The following is a 21,768-nucleotide window of genomic DNA, read 5'->3' on the forward strand; positions in this document are numbered from 1 at the left end:
ACTCAAAGTGGAAGTATGTTTTCTAAAATGGTCATCTAGACGTCGTTCTTTCGACTGAAATGACTACCTTTACAAAAACGACTTGTAACTTATTTTTTTGACTATAAACCTATACTTTTTCTGTTTAGATTCATAAAATATAGTTCAATATGAAACCATAGCAATTTGATTCACTCAAAACGGATTTAAAATGAAGAAGTTATGGGTAAAACAAGATTGGATAATTTCTCTCATTTTAGCTACGTGAAAATTGGTAACAAATCTATTCCAACCATAACTTAATCAACTTGTATTGTATATTATGTAATCTTGAGATACCATAGACACGTATACAATGTTTCGACCTATCATGTCGACACATCTATATATATTTCGGAACAACCATAGACACTCTATATGTGAATGTTGGAGTTAGCTATACAGGGTTGAGGTTGATTCCAAAATATATATAGTTTGAGTTGTGATCAATACTGAGATACGTATACACTGGGTCGTGGATTGATTCAAGATAATATTTATCGATTTATTACTAGTTGTAGGTTACTAACGAGGACAGCTGACTTAATAAACTTAAAACATCAAAATATATTAAAAGTGTTATAAATATATTTTGAACATACTTTGATATATATGTATATATTGTTATAGGTTCGTGAATCAACCAGTGGCCAAGTCTTACTTCCCGACGAACTAAAAATCTGTGAAAGTGAGTTATAGTCCCACTTTTAAAATCTAATATTTTTGGGATGAGAATACATGCAGGTTTTATAAATGATTTACAAAATAGACACAAGTACGTGAAACTACATTCTATGGTTGAATTATCGAAATCGAATATGCCCCTTTTTATTAATTCTGGTAATCTAAGAATTAGGGAATAGACATCCTAATTGACGCGAATCCTAAAGATAGATCTATTGGGCCTAACAAACCCCATCCAAAGTACCGGATGCTTTAGTACTTCGAAATTTATATCATATTCGAAGGGTGTCTCGGAATGATGGGGATATTCTTATATATGCATCTTGTTAATGTCGGTTACCAGGTGTTCACCATATGAATGATTTTTATCTCTATGTATGGGATGTGTATTGAAATATGAAATCTTGTGGTCTATTGTTACGATTTGATATATATAGGTTAAACCTATAACTCACCAACATTTTTGTTGACGTTTTAAGCATGTTTATTCTCAGGTGATTATTAAGAGCTTCCGCTGTCGCATACTTAAATAAGGACGAGATTTGGAGTCCATGCTTGTATGATATTGTGTAAAAACTGCATTCAAGAAACTTATTTTGTTGTAACATATTTGTATTGTAAACCATTATGTAATGGTCGTGTGTAAACAGGATATTTTAGATTATCATTATTTGATAATCTACGTAAAGCTTTTTAAACCTTTATTGATGAAATAAAGGTTATGGTTGTTTTAAAATGAATGCAGTATTTGAAAAACGTCTCATATAGAGGTCAAAACCTCGCAACGAAATCAATTAATATGGAACGTTTTTAATCAATAAGAACGGGACATTTCAACTGTGTCTTCGTGCATGGTTGGCCAATAGTACCCCATCCTTAGTATTTTTGCCACGATTGACCTTGGTCCGGAATGGAGCCTACATATACCTTCATGCATTTCTTTGATGATCATCGAAGCTTGGTTTGGTCCGACACATTGAAGCCAAGGGGTAAGGAAAGATTTTCTGTATAGGGCTCTGTTCATCATTTTGTATGACGGTGCTTTGATCCGAATCTTTCGTGCTTCCTTTTTATCTTCGGGTAAAATTCCAAGTTCCAAGTATTCCCTCAGTGGCTTCATCCATTTTTTTCTTCTTCAGTGATTAAGTCATGGACTTCCTGAACTTCTATGGACCTTTTTTCTAACACTTCGACCAATACTTCTTTCACCAAGTGTGCAAAGGTGATAGAAGCTAGCTTGCTCAGAGCATCTGCTTTCTTGTTTTGACTTCTTCTCACATGTTCGATGGATAAGCTTCTGAAGCTTTCCACTAGTTCCTTGATCTTTGACAAGTAGAGTTGTATGGTAGGTTGTCTTGCTTCGAAGACACCTAGAACCTAGTTGGCAATGAGTTGGGAATCTACAAAGGCTTGCAAATGCTCAATTTTCATCTCTTTGGATATTCTGAGCCTGACGAGCAGAGCTTCATATTCTGCTTTGTTGTTGGTTGTGTTGAATTCGAAATGTAACGTGTATGTAAACTCTTGTCCCTCATGGTTAATTAACATAAGCCCTGCCCCTGAGCAATCAGAGCTAGAAGATCCATCGGTGAAAAATTTCTATTCCTTCATTTCAACAAACGGAGTGATAATTTGTGCGAAGGTGGAGTCACTCTCTTCGTCTGTCTCCGTTGTTTCTGCCATGAAGTTTGCTATCAATTGGGCCTTGATTGAATGAAGAGATTAGAAATTGATGTCATGTTCCCCGAGCTCTATGGCCCATTTGGCCATTCTACCCGACTTTTCTGGCTTCATAAGTACCTTCCTAATTTGCTTGTTAGTTAACACAATGACAGGGTGAGCTTGAAAGTACCTTCGTAGTTTCCTGGCGGTATGAACTAAGGCGAGTTTTAGCTTTTCGAGTTCTGGGTAGTTAACTTCCGCACCTTGTAGAACTCGGCTTACAAAGTATATTGGGACCTGTACCCTTTCTCGTTCTGCTACTAGTACCACACTGATGCATTCCTTGGATGTCGCTAGGTAGAGATAGACTGTTTCCCCTAGCTTTGGAGACGTGAGGGTTGGTAGATTAGCTATGTGTGCCTTCATATCAACGAAAGCTTGTTCTGCTTCTTCGGTCCATGATATCTTTTTCGCTCCCAAACATCCTTTTAAAACTTTTTGGAAAGGTAACTGTTTTTCAACCCCCTGGACAGAAAATGGCTTAATGACGCTAGCTTTCCGTTTAAGCTCTGCATTTCTTTGACTGTGGTTGGAGTTTTAAGTTACTGTAGCTTGTCTACTTTCTCTGGGTTTGCTAAGATTCCTTTCTTAGTGATGTAATACCCTAGGAATCTTCCTTCTTCTACCCCGAACGAGCACTTCTTGGGGTTTAGCTTCATGTTGACTGTCCGAAGGGTGTCGAAGGTTTCTTGAATGTCTTTTAATAAAGTGCTTTCTTCAAAGCTTTTGATCACCATATCGTCAACATAAGCCTCCAAGTTTCTTCCCAGTTGCTTACGAATGACTTTGTCCACCAGCCTTTGGTATGTAGCTCCGGCGTTCTTTAGTCCGAAGGGCATCTTTCTATAGCAATAGATCCCCTTGCTTGTGAAGAACGATGTCTTTTCTTCGTCTTCTTCGACCATTTAAATCTGATGGTAACCTTTGTAGGCATCAAGAAAACACTTATATTTGTACCCGGTTAGGGATTCCACCTTCCAATCAATTTCTGGCAGAGGATAGCAATCCTTAGGGCAAGCTTTGTTGATATTCGTAAAATTGACACATATTCTCCATCCTCCATCTGATTTTTTTTTACCATGACAGGGTTCGCAACCCAAGTGGGGTATTTTGCTTCTCAAATTATGCCAGCATGGAGTAGTTCCTCTGCCTTTTTACAAGCAGCCTCATCTCTTTCGTTGGCAAGGTTTCTTTTCTTCTGATGTATCAGCTCTAGGTGCTTGTATTTGTTGAGCTTATGCTATGTGCAGAACATTGTTCCATCGATACTTAGCGTTCGAGGGATGCCGATCATATCTCCGTATTCCTAAGCAAAGATATCAATGTTGACCTGTAGTAATTTACGAAGCCTCTTCTTCATTTTCGTAGGTAGAGAACCTCCGATAGTTACTTATTGCTCAGGGAACAGAGGATTGATGGAGATTTTCTCTTCACTTGGATCTTCCTCTCTAGTCTCAAGGATACATTCCCCTGGCCTTTCCTCCATTTCCCTGATAGCCATGATTACTTTCTCCCGATGATAAGTTGAAGCTAGGGTACCAATCCCTTCGGGTGTATAGAACTTCACCAATTGGTGTACAGTGGAAACAATTATTCCCGTTTTCAATATTGCTACCCTCCCTAGCAAAATGTTATGTTGTGAGGTGGACCGGACTACTACGAAGTCAAGTGTTTTGGTCCTAGACAATGGTGGCTCTCCGATGGTGAAATCAAGGTCTACCTCTCCGATAGGCCAACATCTTTCTCCAGAGAATCCGATTAGAGGTACCCTTGGTGGGCTTAGGAGAGCTTTGATGGAAGGGCTAAGTTGATCGAAGCAATGCTCGTACATGATGTCGCATGCACTGCCGCCATCTAAGTAAACTCGATGCACTTCTCTCTCAAAGATACGTCCGTTGATTGTAACAGGTTTGTCGGAGGGAGTGACGGTATCAAGTGCTGTGAAGGAGATCTCTTCCCAATATATTACTCCACTCTTTCTCTCCCTTTTGTAGGTTCTTAGCTTCTCAACGGCTAAGCATTCTGTGACCGTCAATATGGCGTTGTCTGCATTTAGCCTTTTTTCTTCGGGCTTGGCCTCTTGCTTAGGTACCATCGGGTTGCGTATGCCTTTTACTAGATGTGACAATTTCCCAAATCTGACTGCCTCCTTTATGGCCTGCCTCAATTGTATACAGTCGTCTGTTTCGTGCCCGAAGTCATTGTGAAAGTCACAAAATTTGCGTGTATCCCTCATCTTTCCCTTGCTATTCAGCTTTGGTGGAGTTTTAAAGGCTTGGGCAGCCCTTTCAGTAGCAAGGATTTCTTTAGGTGACTTTATCAACGTCCCAAGGATTCCGGGGGTGTTTTCCCTTCTGTAAGGGGAGAATCTGTTCCGCTCGTTCCTTCTTCCGGACTTATCTTCGCGGTGACTTGTTGTTTCCTTTCGTTTAAATCCCTGAGATTCTTCGTATACGAAGCTATTGGCAGTGTCCTTCGCGTCTAACTAAACATACGCCTTGTCTAGCAAAGCTTCGTAAGTTTTGAAGAGATCTCGGCTAAGATGCTCCACCAATGCTCGGGTCCTACAGCGGTATAAGAGTCCCGAGATTCTTTGTGACTCTGGGAGTCCTGGGATCTGTTGGGTCTCGTCCGTATACCGGCCAAGAAAAGCTCTCGAAGCTTCATTATCCTTTTGCTTGATACTGTGGGCAGCAACGTGATTCTTCTTGTGTTTCTTTTGCTGACTGAATTTCGACCTGAAAAGTCATTTAAGGTCCTCGAAACTCGAGATGGAATCTTTTGCTAAAGACTCGAACCAGATCCTTGCGTCACTTTTAAGCACATATGAGAATGCATGGCAAGCTACGGCCATGTCCCACCTCGACATTCGAGCCGCACCTTCGAAGATATTTATAAAATCATCAGGGTCATCTTTTCCCTCGTAATATCCCAGATGGGAAGGTATCTTCATCCCGATAGGTAGCGGGTGGTTTTGTATCGAATCTATGAAAGGAGTCTTCTGGCTCTTCCAGGACTGTTCTAAGCATCCGCCAGCGTTTCCATTAGCTTCGTGGTGAAGGTTGTTCACTGCAGGGTACCTCCGACATACACACTTTGATAGGGTAAACTAACCCCCGGATTACCTCCGTTCCATATTTGTGACCCCATAGGCAACGAAGCATTTTGATGAGTTGCCATGGGAACTATTCTTGTGGCTGGTAAGACAGCGCTGGTGTTGGGCATGTTCTGCGGAACAACGGGGAAGGGACTCCCGGAGGTATACTGCTATGCAATTGGTCCTCCGGAGTTGCTCAACGGGACGCTGGTAGTAATCATTGAATGAGCTGGCTGCGAAAGCACCGGCTGAAGAGTGATATTCGGAGGGATTGCCGATTGTGAGATTGGGGGCTTGCTGGTAAGAGGGAGACTTCTTGCTGGCCTCGTATCCATTTCTATTTCTTCGTCAACGTCCTCGCTGTCGTACGTGAGGATTCGGCGACTGTGCAGATGCCCCTCTTCTCGTAACTTTTTGATGACGGCGCGTATGTTATCATAGTTGTTGAGTATGAAAGATTTGTCGATTAACAGTGGTGGTTCAGAATCACTCCGTTCTGTGGTTATTAGCATAGCGGGAGTGATAGGCGTTCGTGCCCGGTTTCATGCTGGTCCACCTCAGATGGTAAAGAGAAACCGGGTGGTTGGTGATCAGGATCTTCCATGATATTGTGTTTTTCTCAAACAAAATGAATATTGATGTGGAGTCCCAAGGATGGCGCCAATTGTTTGTACAATTCTTGGCAATCCTTGTCAAGGGAACAAGGATATTGAGATCTGATCAATAAGCGGATGGTATAACAGGATATGATGATGAATGTATGCTTGTTGGCGATATTCCGAAGGTAGTATGAAGGTATCGTACTTTACGCCACCAAAATACGAAGGTAACTCATTGAGAGTGTTGTATGTGAGTAATTGCGACTTAGAGTGAATGCCAACTCCAGAGATCATGTTCTTCTTTTATAGGGTTAGGCAATAGCTCTATCACCAGCTTTCTAGGTGGGATCAGTCTTCAAGGCGATCTTTGATGAGACAAAGGGGACTTTCCCTTTGGCCGACTGCAAATCCTGCTGTTCAAGAAAGCTACCCTGCAACATTCCTCTTTTGTCGTTTGGATGTTAGTGGAAGCGAGTTTGGTCAACCCGCTTACTTCTCTCCTTCAGTCTAGGTAATCTTTTGACTTTAGGAAAAGTCCTTGTCCATTGGTAACCGTGATCCCTTCGTCACCACGTTCCTTCGTTACTATTGCTTCGTATAACGGAAGTGGTTTCATACCAATTCTGAATACTAGGATTATATTTTGGTAGCATTCTTCTTTTATCATTTGGGCGTCATTATTTGAGTTTGAGGATATCCCGCCCATGATTTGTATTTGACATATGTGTTCTTGTGATCCAATCTTATGTCATCTACCCTCGTTAGGCGTGATATCTCCGTTAGCTTATCTTCGTTTATCTTGAAGGGGTGATACACTATCAATTAGCAATTTCGTAATTCTTTACCCAAATCACAGCTTTGTAAGAAGAACATAATCTCGCATAAATGAATATTCCTGGTCGATTTGGGGATGAACCCTAGAATTGATGTTAATCTTGCCATTGACTTCTAGAGTATCTAAGTGAGTAAATTACCATACATAACACTTACCATCTACTTCACTAGTCCTCTCATTTCTTTTTCTTTTTTTCTTCTTTTCTAATTGTGTTTGGTCACATAAGGTGACATTATTTTTTATCTTACTCATGGACTATGGAGTATTATGTAATAAGGAGTACCTTATTGTTATTGTTATTTATTTTTCCTTCCTGGAACAGCATATTTATTAATAAACGACAAGACCCTCTAGTAAGGCCGTTTGGAATCAAGAACCAAAAATACAATGAAGGATTACAAAGGCATTTTTAGCCGATCGTTTCAATTTATGTTACATTTTCCTCTACTATTTATCCAATTAAACGAGTAACTACGAATCGAGTTGGACATCAAGCTCTTTCATATGTGCCAGAATAAACATGTGACAATTGCATGCACCAATTTATTGTTATTGTTATTATTATTAATTAATTAATATTTATTTATTTTTTATTTTTTTGAAAGACAAACTCACACACCCACTTAATACTAACATAAAAATATACACCGCAAAATGTCCTAAGCAGGACTCGAACCCTCAACCTCAAGGTTGTAAAGGTAACCTCGATACCGCCGAGTCATTGGCTCTTTAGTATTATTATCCAATAGGATTGTAGTAAATTTACGGCATTTAGTATATAGTATAATATTAATTAATATTATTAATTTTTTTATTTTTTTTCGAAAAGCCAAAGATTTTATTGAACAATATAAGAATTTACATGACTACACCAAGCTTGTATACAATATTAACATAAGCAAGGTGTAAGGAACACATTAAAGCAAAAATATAGAGAATGCAAAAAATACACACACAACTTGGTAGCTAACCGTATGCTGGTCAATACCCGATCTTCGAGAGGTTGAATCAAGATAGTGTTGAGGATTCACGAGCCATTGATGCCATTCAACGTTGAGAGATTTGGCACGTCTCACAATTGACTCATATGATTTAATTTGTATTTCGCTCAAAAGACTCGGACCGGACCACATTGTGCTACGAAGAAATTTCTGATTACGATTCTTCCAAATGTGATACGCACTAACCCATTCTACCGCTTGCCACTATTTTCTACCAATTGACGATTGTGCACCACTCCCATCCCCGTTCAAGATTTCATCAATACTCGAATTAGAGAAATTACCTGAACCCCACCATGTGAAGACTCTATACCAAGCATCCAACGCGTGTTTGCAAAAAATCATAGCATGATCAATGGATTCAACATCGTCATTACACATGGGACACCTTATTAAAGTTAGAGTCAATATCAAATTATATTTACTTTCCATAGTTATCTTAACTTGTTCCGAAAGTCTAGGATTTCCATATTTTATCCTTTGCAACTTGTATAAATATTTATTGATTTTTAATGAAAGATTGAGATTCACGAACCAAATTGATTTCTATATAAAATCAAGAGCGGTTCCAAACAAAACACCAAAATCCTAGAAACGAATTCATCATCATGGCTGGTGATGATGAAAGCTCTTTAGCCGGAAGGAAAAACGATAGCTCACTAGATCCCAATTCACCGTTTTACATTCATCCTTCAGATTACCCCAAGAAACTGCACGTCAATGAAATCCTTAACAATAACAATTATGCCGATTGGCCCCAAGAGATGATGAATTTTCTCTTTGCCAAATATAAGGTGGGTTTCGTTGATGGATCATTGAAGAAACCAGTGCAAACTGCAGCAGATTACATGTTATGGATGAGAGGGGATGATATGGTGAAGGGATGGTTAACTACTGCTATGGAAAAAGAAATCAGAAGTAGCGTTAAATACGCTAATGCTGCATCCGAAATCTGGAATGATTTAAAAGAAAGATTGGGAAAAGAAAGTGCTCCTAGAGCATACGAATTGAAACAAACATTATCGATGACACATCAAGAAGGTGCTACTGTATCTGTTTATTATACAAAACTGCGTGGGTTGTAGGATGAGATTGACTCAATTCTACCAATACCTAAGTGTACTTGCAGTCAATGTACCTATAATGTTGGTAAAAATTCGATTGTGCTCAAAGAAAAGGAGCGACTTTATAAGTTTCTCATGGGACTTGACAATAAATTTTCGGTGATTAAAATTCAAATCCTCACCATGAATCCTATACCAAGTTTGGGTAATGCATATCATCTATTAGCTGAAGATGAACGACAAAGAACTATATCCACAGAAAAGAGGCCAAATCATGATGTTGCTCCTTTTAAGGCTTGGGCACCAGTTCGAAAAGAAGGCAACAAAAACTAAAAACAATACAGTTCTACATAAAGGGATACCAAACACTCTGAAACAACAGATAGCTGCACATACTGTGGAAAAGAAGGACATGTGTGGGATGGTTGTTTCAAGAAAATAGGGTATCCAGAATGGTGGCCAGGAAACAAGAAAAAGGAAGTGGTGAAACCGAAAGCTTCTTTTTCTGATTATGAAAGTTCATCTCCTATTCTTGGATTAACAAAGGAGCAGTATGAATCTTTTGTCAAGCACTTCTCCGAAGTAGGATCATCTGGTAAGGAGGTTAATGCCCCAAAGGCATATGTGAATGCAACAGGTAATGATAATAGTAATTAGTTTTTGACTCGGGATCCACTGAGCACATCACATATGATAGTGATATTCTTGATAATAAAACTGCAAGTCATCTTGAAACCCTGGTGATTATCCCTAACGGAAAGGGTGATTGTTTGTTTCTAGGAGGAACCAAAATAAATGGCGTTTTATATATACCTAAATTCACATGAAATCTTTTGTCTGTTAGTAGACTAAGCCGAGATCTCCAATGTGCTGTAACTTTTTTTTCCTGATTTTTGTGTTATGCAGAAATTGTATACGAGAAGCCTGATTGATGCGGGTAAGTGCAAAGGAGGTCTATACCGAATGGGGATGCTTGGAAAGGAGAAAAAGGCTATGACAACCACCATTGATGTTTGGCATAAAATATTCAGGCATGCTTCTGGTGATAAACTTACCCGAATAGATTTTCTTAGCAATAGTTCTTTTAATGAATTTTTTGATTCTTGTTCTAAAGCAAAACATACAGGACTTCCATTTCCTAATAGTATTATTAAGACTAGTGATTGTTTTGAATTAATACATTGTGATATTTGGGGGAAGTACCGTGATCAAGCAGAGAATAATCGGGTCGGGTTCGGTCCATGCTTGACATCATTAAGAGGGGATTTAAGGGTAAATTGAGTTTAACTCTCCGGTCTGGAGTACCGTGAATAACCCATTGCGAGATGATGATCTCAACAGGGGTGGTTAAACGTAGACCCACCATCTGCGGGTAGTCCGGTCATTGATGGCTCGCGCTATGTGATAGGGTTTTTGTTCATGGAACGTTACCTGTATATCAAGAATGTCTAGTGTAATGCTATGAGTCCAGTAGCGCGGGTATATTTGCGCTATACGCTGCTGTTCTTAGAATGTGTGTGTGTGTAGGTGAAATTCCAGATCCCTTGTTCTGTGGACGAAGTCCTGTATTTATAGGATAACCTTTCTTGTCTTTTATTGCCACGTAATGAGGCTAAAAAGATAGAGGCCTACAAATAGTACGTCCTCAGGCGAGCTGGTCCGACAAAAGTAAAGTGTTCTTGTCGGCCCTGACTCTTGTCTGCCAGGTGTCCTCTGCCAGCTACAGCATCGCCTCATGTGGCCGCTATCTATGCGCGCTGATAGGACTAGCACGACGGTAATAAATATAGCGCTTCGGGCCTTGGCGCGCTCTGGTAATTCCTAGTGGCGGTGCTGTTTGATGCGCTACATGAGCTGTTCGTGTATGCATATCATTAAGTCCCCCCAGTTCAATGGTATGCGCAGTTACGGCGCATGGCGTTGAACTCAACTCTTAGCTATCGTTCAATGGTGTGCGTGGGTACGGCGCATGGCGTTGAACTCAACTCGTAACTATCGTTCAATGGTGTGCGTGGGTACGGCGCATGGCATTGAACTCAACTCGTAACTATCGTTCAATGGTGTGTGTGGGTACGGCGCATGGCGTTGAACTCAACTTGTAACTATCGTTCAGCTACTCTTTACTGCACGCCTCCACCTTCTTCTATTTTTATATTTAAAAAGTATTTTGTCCTGTTGCATTAAATGCAGGAAAACCGAAGTGACATTTTGTCAGATGCTACAGTTCTCATCCCGCCGATTTCGCCGCCTTTGGTTTCCTCGTACTTTCCCCTTTTCATCTTCTGACACGTGGCTCAATCTCCGCCCTTGATATTTTAACCGCCCATTTTCAACTTCCCTTGGGGCCTCTTCCATGTTTTTACTCTCCTCTAAATACCTCATAATCACCTCTCTTAGTTTTTTACTTCATCTGTGCTCTTCGTTCTCGTGCAAATCTTACCAGCTTACTACTTCGACCTCATCTTTTAGCTTTTTCAGGTTAGCGCCTACTTAGTCTCTCTTCTTACGATTCTTTGATTTATTTGTTAATAGATGGCATATTCCTCCTCTACTTCCGAGCCTCTGAATTGCGAGGTGATTAAGTCTGTTATGACGCGACGCAAATTCGCGCTACTGGTGAAATGGTATCCACCTTTGGTTGGCTTAAATCATGTAGTGCCCCTGGCTGATCAGCTCGCTAATGATGTTGTCGACGGTAAAGTTACTGTATATAGGCAGGTTATGATGGATGAGAACGTGCACTATCCTCCCACTTCTTTCTTCATGGAGGTTCTTAGTCATTTCAATATTGGCATCGGACAGTTGCATCCTTACAACGCGTGCCACGTTATTCTCTTCAAGATGATTTGCCAGCATTACCAATTTCCTCCCTCGCTAAACTTGTTTAAGAACGTGTTTTCGTGTCATAAGAATCAACAGAGCTGGTATTCTTTCAATGATATGATTATGTTTGTACAGTGCACGAAAGCTGGGGTGCGCGGGAAATGGAAGAACTCGTTTTTCTTTATCGACAATTCATTTATCCCACTTGCATATAGAAATATATGCGCGTGGCACACCGGCGCTATCAGTGCAGATTTAAACGTCAGGCCTCCCCTTTCTCCCGATGAGCAGCAGAGACTTGCTCATTTTTATAACCGCGAACTTCCCATCCGTCCATATAGCTCCGATATTTTACGGGTTGCTAACATGTGTCCCTATCCGCCTGATGGTAGGCGGCAGATGTGCGTTATTTTTGTACTTGTTTCTCCGTCATCACTTGTGTCTAACTTAGCATGTTTTATTTACATAGATGCGTCTAGACAAGCTTCTTGCTTCGCGTGACATTGAGGGCGTTCACATTGAGACGCCCGAGGTGGAGAATCAGGGTCACCAGGAGATGGATATCGACAGGAAGGTTCAGGGTGATGCTGCTGTTGGCGCCAGTGGGTCTGGTGGCGCTAGTCAGCACGAGGGTCAGGTAGACACAGACTCTCATCAGACTGATGTTGAAGAGGGCAAGACTAGTGAGCCCCCAACTAAGAGTGGGAGTAAGCGCAAGCGTGCTAAAAAGGGAAAAGGTAACTCTTTTTTCTTTTCTTCAAGTTTTGGGACATTGCGCTGCCTTTTTATCGCTAACCAGTTGCCTTTTTATTTGTAATAGCTCTCCTGCAGTTTCATGGTATGACCGATCAGTTGTCTATTCCGGAGGCTACGACGACTTGTCAGTTCCACTATTTGGAAGACATCAAGCTTCCCAACTACTTTGGGCATCTGTCGCCCGTGGCAGCATGGTGCTTCGATGTTCAGCTGGCTATGCTGAACTTAATGCGTGCCAAAAGTTGTCTTAATGAGGCAAAGGCTCGCTTAGACGGCGCTAGCTCTTCTTCACCAGGCGCGCTAACTGTTGAGCAGCTGCACGACCGCATCGTGCATTTGACTTCCGATCTCGAGCATTCAGAAAAGGCTCATAATGAGGCGGTCCGCACCTCGTCGGTTTTGGCTGAGGAGAAGGCGTCCTTGGCTTCTCAGGTTGAGGAGTTGGCTAAAAAGGTCAAGTCCCTCGAGTCTGAGAAGAGCGCTTGGGAAAAAGAGCGCGAGGACTTGACTGATCGCTTAACTTCTTGTCAAGTCGATCGCGACACGGCCAAGTGTCAATTTGAGACGTTGAAGAGGGGTCTCCCTGAGCTTGTTGTTCGTACTGTCGATTCAAAATACGTGAGCGATCTTTTTATTGAAGCTGGTCTCACTTTCAAGACGGAGGAGAGGCTCGTTTTTTGGAGAAAGATTCAGCCTCTCGTCCAATCTTCTGAAGCCTTGGATGCTCTTGTTGCCAAGGAGGTGGATCCTCTTGCAGCGTAGAAGAGCAGGGCTGTGGAGCCAACGCTGACGAACATCAGGGTTCCTTCGCTCGTGGACTTATCCGAAGACCCCACTGCCGATGCTGATCGTTTATTAAAAGACCCATTATAAATTTGTAATTTTCTTTTAACAATGTAATCACTCTTTTGATGATAATGAAAGTTTATCTTGTTTACATGTCTGCGTAGTTTTCATGTTGTAACGCTTTAATAGTTTGCAAGTGCGCGAGCAATTTATATATTAAGCATGTTGCATTGTGAGCCATAAGTTGTGTATGCGCGCTAGACTTGAATCTGTCCTTTGCTAGTATTTTTCTAAGTTATGGTTGTTAAATCAGTGCGGCCCAGTATACGGATTATGTTCGTGATTTTTGTATGATCATGCGCATTAGATCGTTCGTTAAAATGCTTGGCTAAGTACTTTTCGATTTTCATCGTAATTATACTCGAGGAATGTCAACACTTAACCTATCACATATATTGTTGTGCACACAATATATGCTTAAGTTAAGTATCCGTGTGTGTGCATCGGGAGTCTTCTAAGTGCGCCAACACTTAGGATTGAGGTCAGGCTCGACCAACGCCATCGTTTATAGTCATGACTTGTAGATCTCGAGTTCTGCGCAGGTTGGTTAGGTCAATCCAATGACGCTTAACTGTCCGTGTGACGACCCGGAAATTTTCGACCAAATTTAAACTTAATATTATTATGATTCGACAAGATAAGCAAAGTCTATTTAATTGAATCTCAATAGTTGTGAACTATATTTATGAAATCATTTGACCTTTGACTATTCCCGACGATTCACGAACAATTGTTTGTAAACAATATGAATATATATTTATAAACGTAAGTATATATAATAAATTGAAATTTATAAAATATAATTTAGATATTAGAAATAAATATGTAAAATAAAATACAAAGTAATTAGGTGAAATTTTATAAATATATATATGATCTTTATGTATAATTATTATTATATGCATATTGTAATGTATATTAACTTGTATAAAAATTCAATACTCAATGTAAGTTATAGTGTAAAGTATATTATATAGTTATATTACGTAATAAATAATATGTAATACAAGTATATTAAATGTAATTATAAATAAAGTTGTATCGTTATTATTTTCAATATAAATACTAGTGTCATTAATATTATTTTAAAGATACGAATTTGATATACATAAATGATTATAGTATTAGTATTACTGATATTATTAGTATTAGTATAATTAATATTATTATAATTAGTAATATTATAGTTAGTGTTATTATTATCATTAATAACAATATTATTATTATTATTATTATATTAATTTATCACAACAACAACAACAATGCCCAATCCCGCAAGCACGAGATATGAGAAAGATTAAGAATATTATTATTATTGTTAATTAATATGATAAATATATATATATATATATATATATATATATATATATATATATATATATATATATATATATATATATATATATATATATATATATATATATATAAACACATCGCAGAAAAATATCAAGTTCAGATAAGATATAACTATAAATAATTCTTTTAAATGCAAATAAAAACAGATATATATGTAAAAACGCGTAAAGGGATATATATCCTTATCAGTTGTTACCTGCTTCTCTTTCTGTATACTCGTGATCTCTCTTTTTGTCGATTAAAAATTTATATAAAACAATAGAGTAGTTCAGAGTGTTGGATAAAATCATTTGAGTATTTTCTCTCAATTATAAATCGCAACCTGATACCGATTTGAAGAATTAGAAACTGGAAACACAACCTCGACACTCTGTCACGATGGTGTTTACTCAAAGGTTCAAAGTTCAAATTTATCTTCACAATCTAGAAATACAGAAGTGTTAGGAATCCTTCCCTTAACTTATCTGCAAATTTACAGACCCTAATTCTTTTGTTTGAGCTTAAATTTTGAAGTCAAAGTTAAAATTTAAAAAGTCAAAGGTTTTGTTCATCATGAAATTTGAATTCGTTTTAAAGTTTCAGGATCAATTGATGATTCATAAAGTTTATATCAATGATTTAGAGCACAATTCATGTTGTAATTATAGTCTAAAAAGACCTAGAATTTAAAATCTGATTCTTGAGTTCATGTTCTTAAACTGAAAATAACAAAAACTCGAATTTGAATTTTTTGTCAAAATGTAAAAATGCCATTATGTTAGGAATCCTTTATTTAATCTTTCTGCAAAGTTTCATACCCCAATTCACTCTATCGATTTCGAATTATTGAGTCAAAGGTTAAATTTTAAAAAGTCAAACAATTTTCTTCGAACGAATTAGTGTAATCTGTTACAAATTCGATTCAATTGATGATGTTAGTGTATTCTAATGATCATTTGAAAGATATTTCATGTAGATAACAAGGTCTCAAAACGTACCAATCGCGAAATCAAATTTTTTTTTCTTCATGAAGTTGTAACAGCAACAGGAGCTGTAGGCAGTTTCATTTTTTTCTCTCTCTAGTGTTGTTAAACTGAAATAACATATTACAAGTGTTTATGTTTGTTGTTAAATCCTAAAACAAATTCCTTGTGTTGATCAATTCGGTCCCTGGTCGATTCATTCATTGAAGATGATGGAAACTGAGAAACACGGGTTATATATTTTTGGGTTGTTAATAAATCAGTTAAACTGAGACAGAAGAGTGGTCGAGGGTGTTTGCGTTATTCGAGAGGTCGAGGGTTCTAGTCTTGGCAACCTCGTTCTATTCTTTTTGAGGTCCATTTTATTTGAGGTAGTAATTTTGTTATTTTATTATTATTATTATTAATCCTTATTATTATTGTTATTATTATTATTATTGTTATTGATAATATTAATTATTGTTATCATTACAAGTATTATAGTTATAATTATTATTATCCTTATTACTATTACTAATATAGGTATATTCATAAAAGTTACAAATTTTTAACACTATCAAGTATTATTGATATTATCATTATTGTTAGTATGATTTTAGTTATAAGTAGGAATGTTTTTATTGTTATTATTATTATTATTATTATTATTATTATTATTATTATTATTATTATTATTATTATTATTATTATTATTATCATTAGGTATTCGAATTGTTATTATTAAGTATTAAGAACAGTAGTTATTGCTGTTATTTTTACTAATGTAAGTATTAGTTATCACTTATTATTATCATAATCCTAGTTGCAAATATAACTATTATTATTATTATTATTATTATTATTATTATTATTATTATTATTATTATTATTATTATTATTATTATTATTATTATTATTATTGTTATTGTTATTACTAATATTATTATCAATATAAGTATTATTATTAAGTAATATGATTATTAATATTATCATTATTAATATCAAAATGTATCTTTTAAACAGATATTTATTTTGTACATAAAATATATTCGTACTATAATTATATTAAAATTTCACAAAACTATATATATCAAACCTATTAATATTATTTATATAAATACTTTTAAATAACAAACTATCGATTTTTAAATATAACATTAAACAATTATGAATATAAATATGGATATATTAATATAACTATATAAATATTAACCATTATGAATATATACACAAATTAACCATACATAATATATAACTTAAAGATATAATAAATAAATTTGTTCAGTTACAATTATATGATTTTAATATATATATATACAAATGATATAGGTTCGTGAATCCTAGGCCAACCCTATACTTGTTCAATGTCGTCCTATGTATTTTTACTATAAAATACATTAGGTGAGTTTCATTTACCTTTTACCCTTTATATTTTTGGGCTGAGAATACATGTGCAATTTTTATAAATGTTTTACGAAATAGACACAAGTAATCGAAACTACATTATATGGTTGAATTATCGAAATCGAATATGCCCCTTTTTATTAAGTCTGGTAATCTAAGAATTAGGGAACAGACACCCTAATTGACGCGAATACTAAAGATAGATCTATTGGGCCTAACAAACCTCATCCAAAGTACCGGATGCTTTAGTACTTCGATTTTGTTTTATCATGTCTGATGGATTTCCCGGAATGATAGGGGATATTCCAATATGCATCTTGTTAATGTCGGTTACCAGGTGTTCAGTCCATATGAATGATATTTTTGTCTCTATGCATTGGACGTTTATTTATGAGAAATGAAAATCTTGTGGTCTATTAAAATGATGGAAACGATTGTTTATGTTAAACTAATGAACTCACCAACCTTTTGGTTGACACTTGAAAGCATGTTTATTCTCAGGTATGAAAGAAATCTTCCGCTGTGCATTTGCTCACTTTAAAGATATTATTTGGAATCATTCATGGCATATTTCAAAAGACGTTGCATTCGAGTCGTTGAGTTCATCAAGATTATTATTAAGTCAATTATAGTTAGATATATTGAAATGGTATGTCTGCCGTCAACTTTCGATGTAATGAAAGATTGTCTTTTCAAAAATGAATGCAATGTTTGTAAAATGTATCATATAGAGGTCAAGTAACTCACGATGTAATCAACTGTTGTGAATCGTTTATAATCAATATGGACTTCGTTCGGATGGATTGGGATGAGTCTTTACAGTTGGTATCAGAGCGGTGGTCTTAGCGAACCAGGTCTGCATTAGTGTGTCAAACTGATAAGTCGTTAGGATGCATTAGTGAGTCTGGACTTCGACCGTGTCTGCATGTCAAAAATTTTGCTTATCATTTCGTGTCAAAAATTACCTGCTTATCATTCTTAGAGAATCACTTGCTTATCATCCTTTGTCTAGACACATCATATTGCATTGATTGCATGATTAGTGTATAGACAAAATTCATATCTTAGCATATCTGCTAATTCATATCTTAGCGTATCTGTTATTGTTACCTTTGCCTGATAGCTTCCGTAGATTCCTCCGTAACTTATGGGATTTTAGTATTATATATGCATATGTAAATTATGTATTGCAGGGTACTAACCTACATCCTATAATCTATTTCTTATCGAAAATCCTTCATCTGATCGTACGAGATGAATCCCTCAACCAGTTCTAATTCCTCGGATTTCGACAACTATTTTGATATGGAGTTTCACCTAAGCTCCGAAAGCATTGTCACCAAAATGAATCAACCAATTCATTTGATGGTTTCGTAGTTAACTTAATCAATGGAGACGCGAAGAAGGTGATCCCTTCCACTAACCGAATTCACCTCTTGACAATGAACCTGAAGCGTTTACCGACGAACCTATTCGAGACACCATTTTCTCTTTCATTTCTAGAGTATCTCGTCACGATCATATACAATCTCAGATTCTAAACCTCATTCATCCGCTCGTTCCGACCGACAATCATCCCAGAATAATAGAAGAAGTCAACGAACTTCGCGCTCGAGTAATCAATTTGGAGAATATGGTGCAAAGGTTACAAACACCAGCAGCAGCACCAGCAGCATAACCAGTATCACCACCACCAACGCCAACAGTACCATTACCACCACCAACAACAACCGCATCACAAACCTCAACTTCACAATCTGTCACACGAACATCAACGTCATACGCACCATAGATACCAAGGAGTACCAACAACAATGAACGATGAAGTATTAATTCATAATTTCATTGAAGAAATATTCTGCGAAGAATATGTGGTTTCTAAAATTTTTAGAGATTACTTATTCTAGCTCAAACCGAAAAGCAAATGAGATTAATATCATGTTAACTCATTAAATCCATGATTACATCTGAAGAAAATATATATGTATATATATTTTTTCATAACGATTGTAATTAAAAAATCTTTTATACAAACTGTTAATGATGAAAATATTTTAACGGGTAGGTAATACCCGAGGAATATTTAGATTTCACATTAATAAGTTACACTGTACATTCTTCGAATCAGATTCAATAGTCATTTACTATCCTACTTACATCCACCTATATACGAATCCGTTCATCACAGAATAACCATTTTCATTCAAATTCATATTTGAATTTTGACCAATCAGAATCCAACAAGTGGCATAATGAAGAAAACATTTGACAAAATAAAATTTGTTAGAAACAGACAAATTAACTATGAGAAATTTTGTTAAGAATCCACGCTAACTGTTCCTAGATAATTGTTCCTAGCTAACTGATTACATTTAATATTATCACAATTTAATTATTGCAATTTACATTCTCGCAATTTTATTTATCGTTATTTAATTTCTGTTATTTATTTTTACACACTTTAAATATCAGGACACGTATACAAGGTTTTGACATATCATATCGATGCATCTATATATATTATTTAGAATAACCATAGACACTCTATATGCAGTAATGATCGAGTTCTCTATACAGGGTTGAGGTTGATTCTACAATAATATATATAATTTGAGTTGTGATCGAGTCTGAGACATGTACACGGGTCACGATACGTATTAATTAATTCGAATATTATATATTAAACTATATATGAATTATTGAATTGCTAACTGTGGACTATCAACTGTGGATTACCAACATTGGACAATTAAAATGAATTAAAATATTGACTATAACATATGAAACTAAACAATTCTTCAAGTTCGCCACTTGATTTCATCTTAAACCTCATTTGTATCTTGACGATTACAATCTGCGTACAAACCTTTCATGATTCTTGAAAACACCTCAATCGAGAGGATGAACCATCCTCACTTCATCTACGGAAGAAAAGATTGATGCATATTGTTATGCACCTGAAAACACTCGAAACCTGAGTAAACGTTTAACCCGTATCTGTGTTAGCTCCTTTAGCATTATTATTACCCAAAATAACTTTACAATTCCTTTTCAAGGTAGCAAATTTTGTCACAGCTCCAGCAAGTCAACTTCGACTTTTCGTTCGAAACAACCTTATTATCACCTTAATTTATATGAATGCTCTTTTATTGTTACCGGGGAACCTTTTATATTCCACCATATTACCAGCAGATGTACCAGCAACCTCGTCGCTCCTTGGTTAAAATCTCTCCGAAAAATCACTATATTTATCTATTGAAGTCTCATCATGTACTCATCTGCATCTTGTAACAAGAATTGCCATACCAATTACCGGAAATCAGCAAATCTGTATTGTGAGTCTCGCAACGTTTCCACAACAACAGTTATATGTATCCATATAACATTTATCTATTAGAACTATGATCTTCCATTCTGAAATCCTGAAAAAAAAACACCCAGTCTACAAATCAATACTCTAAATTCTGAAAAAGCTGAATACAGCAGCAGAAACTGTACACTACCTTAACCGTCGAAAGTTTGACGATAAAGAATGGAGTATTGGAAACACTCAATAGAAAATTTAGTAGCGAAAAGCGGATTGTGCAAAACTATGAAGGAAGCCGTGGACAAATCACAAAGAATAAGTTTGACTTCAAAGAATCCAAATAATTCAATGCCTGCTGAAGTCTTTAGCGAATATCTTGCTCCTTACTCTAAACCCTTGCAGACAATAGTCTCCATCATCCTCTGATCTTAGAAATTCCAAGATATCATCGTATCTTTCATTATAAATATCCTCCATATTTCTGAAGATATTTTCATAACTATTCTTATCTGAAATCATCAATCTCTTCGTGCTATCAGTGTTACATAATATAGAAACTGTTAGTTTCTATATTCTGTAAACTTTCGAGCTTAAAATATGAATGTTATTGAAGTAATGTTGGGAACTGATGCATGAGTTAGTATAATATAATGACACTTGATCAACGTGATTATATTACAGTAAGTCATGATGAGTTTCTAAATAGAACGTGATGATTCACAGATCATAACGTCATCATGTGCCATGTTACACGACTCTTACATTCCGTCTAATCTATAAACATATCAATAACAAGTTTTCTTGATAGTCCTATTTTTTTTCCCTTAAATTCTGGTAATTTGACAAGTCAGATTGTGCAATTACCGTTTCCTTCTTAGAACATTAACAATGTTCATTCTGAAACTTATATTTGCGAAATTCTGGACCATTACAAGAGATGCCCAATCGCAAGAAGAAGAAATGAAGGGACAAAGCTCTGAAATAGAAATTGGAGTATAAATCGCATCAAATGGGAGGGAGTATTAACTGTGGATGACAATGATTATAGGGAACAGAAATAGGGACATGGAAATATAAGGGGAGATACAAAAATCGACAACCACACTGAAATCACAAACCGTGTACATTAATACGAATAGCAATATAAAGACACGGGAGTATGATAAACACAATAACCCGAAGAGCGAAGTAGAGGTAAACAGATTCCTCTGGTGGTAGATGAAAAAGGAGAATGATCGAAATGAAGGTCAGGAATATATCCAGAATTAAAGTTGGATGGAGCATATTGACTGATGATTTGAAAATATGAACTACA

At 36.7% G+C, this 21,768-nt stretch overlaps 1 protein-coding gene across 1 annotated transcript; it reads right to left on the reverse strand.

Annotated features, from left to right (window-relative positions):
* Positions 1 to 3,814: 3,814 nt before the first annotated feature.
* On the reverse strand, positions 3,815 to 4,660 carry LOC139841112 (uncharacterized). The gene has a single exon (XM_071831345.1). It carries the CDS (start codon positions 4,658 to 4,660, stop codon positions 3,815 to 3,817), a length of 846 nt encoding a protein of 281 aa, XP_071687446.1.
* Positions 4,661 to 21,768: the final 17,108 nt, after the last annotated feature.

This window comes from Rutidosis leptorrhynchoides, chromosome 4 (assembly GCF_046630445.1).
Source record: "Rutidosis leptorrhynchoides isolate AG116_Rl617_1_P2 chromosome 4, CSIRO_AGI_Rlap_v1, whole genome shotgun sequence".
In the NCBI taxonomy this organism is placed as follows: domain Eukaryota; kingdom Viridiplantae; phylum Streptophyta; class Magnoliopsida; order Asterales; family Asteraceae; genus Rutidosis; species Rutidosis leptorrhynchoides.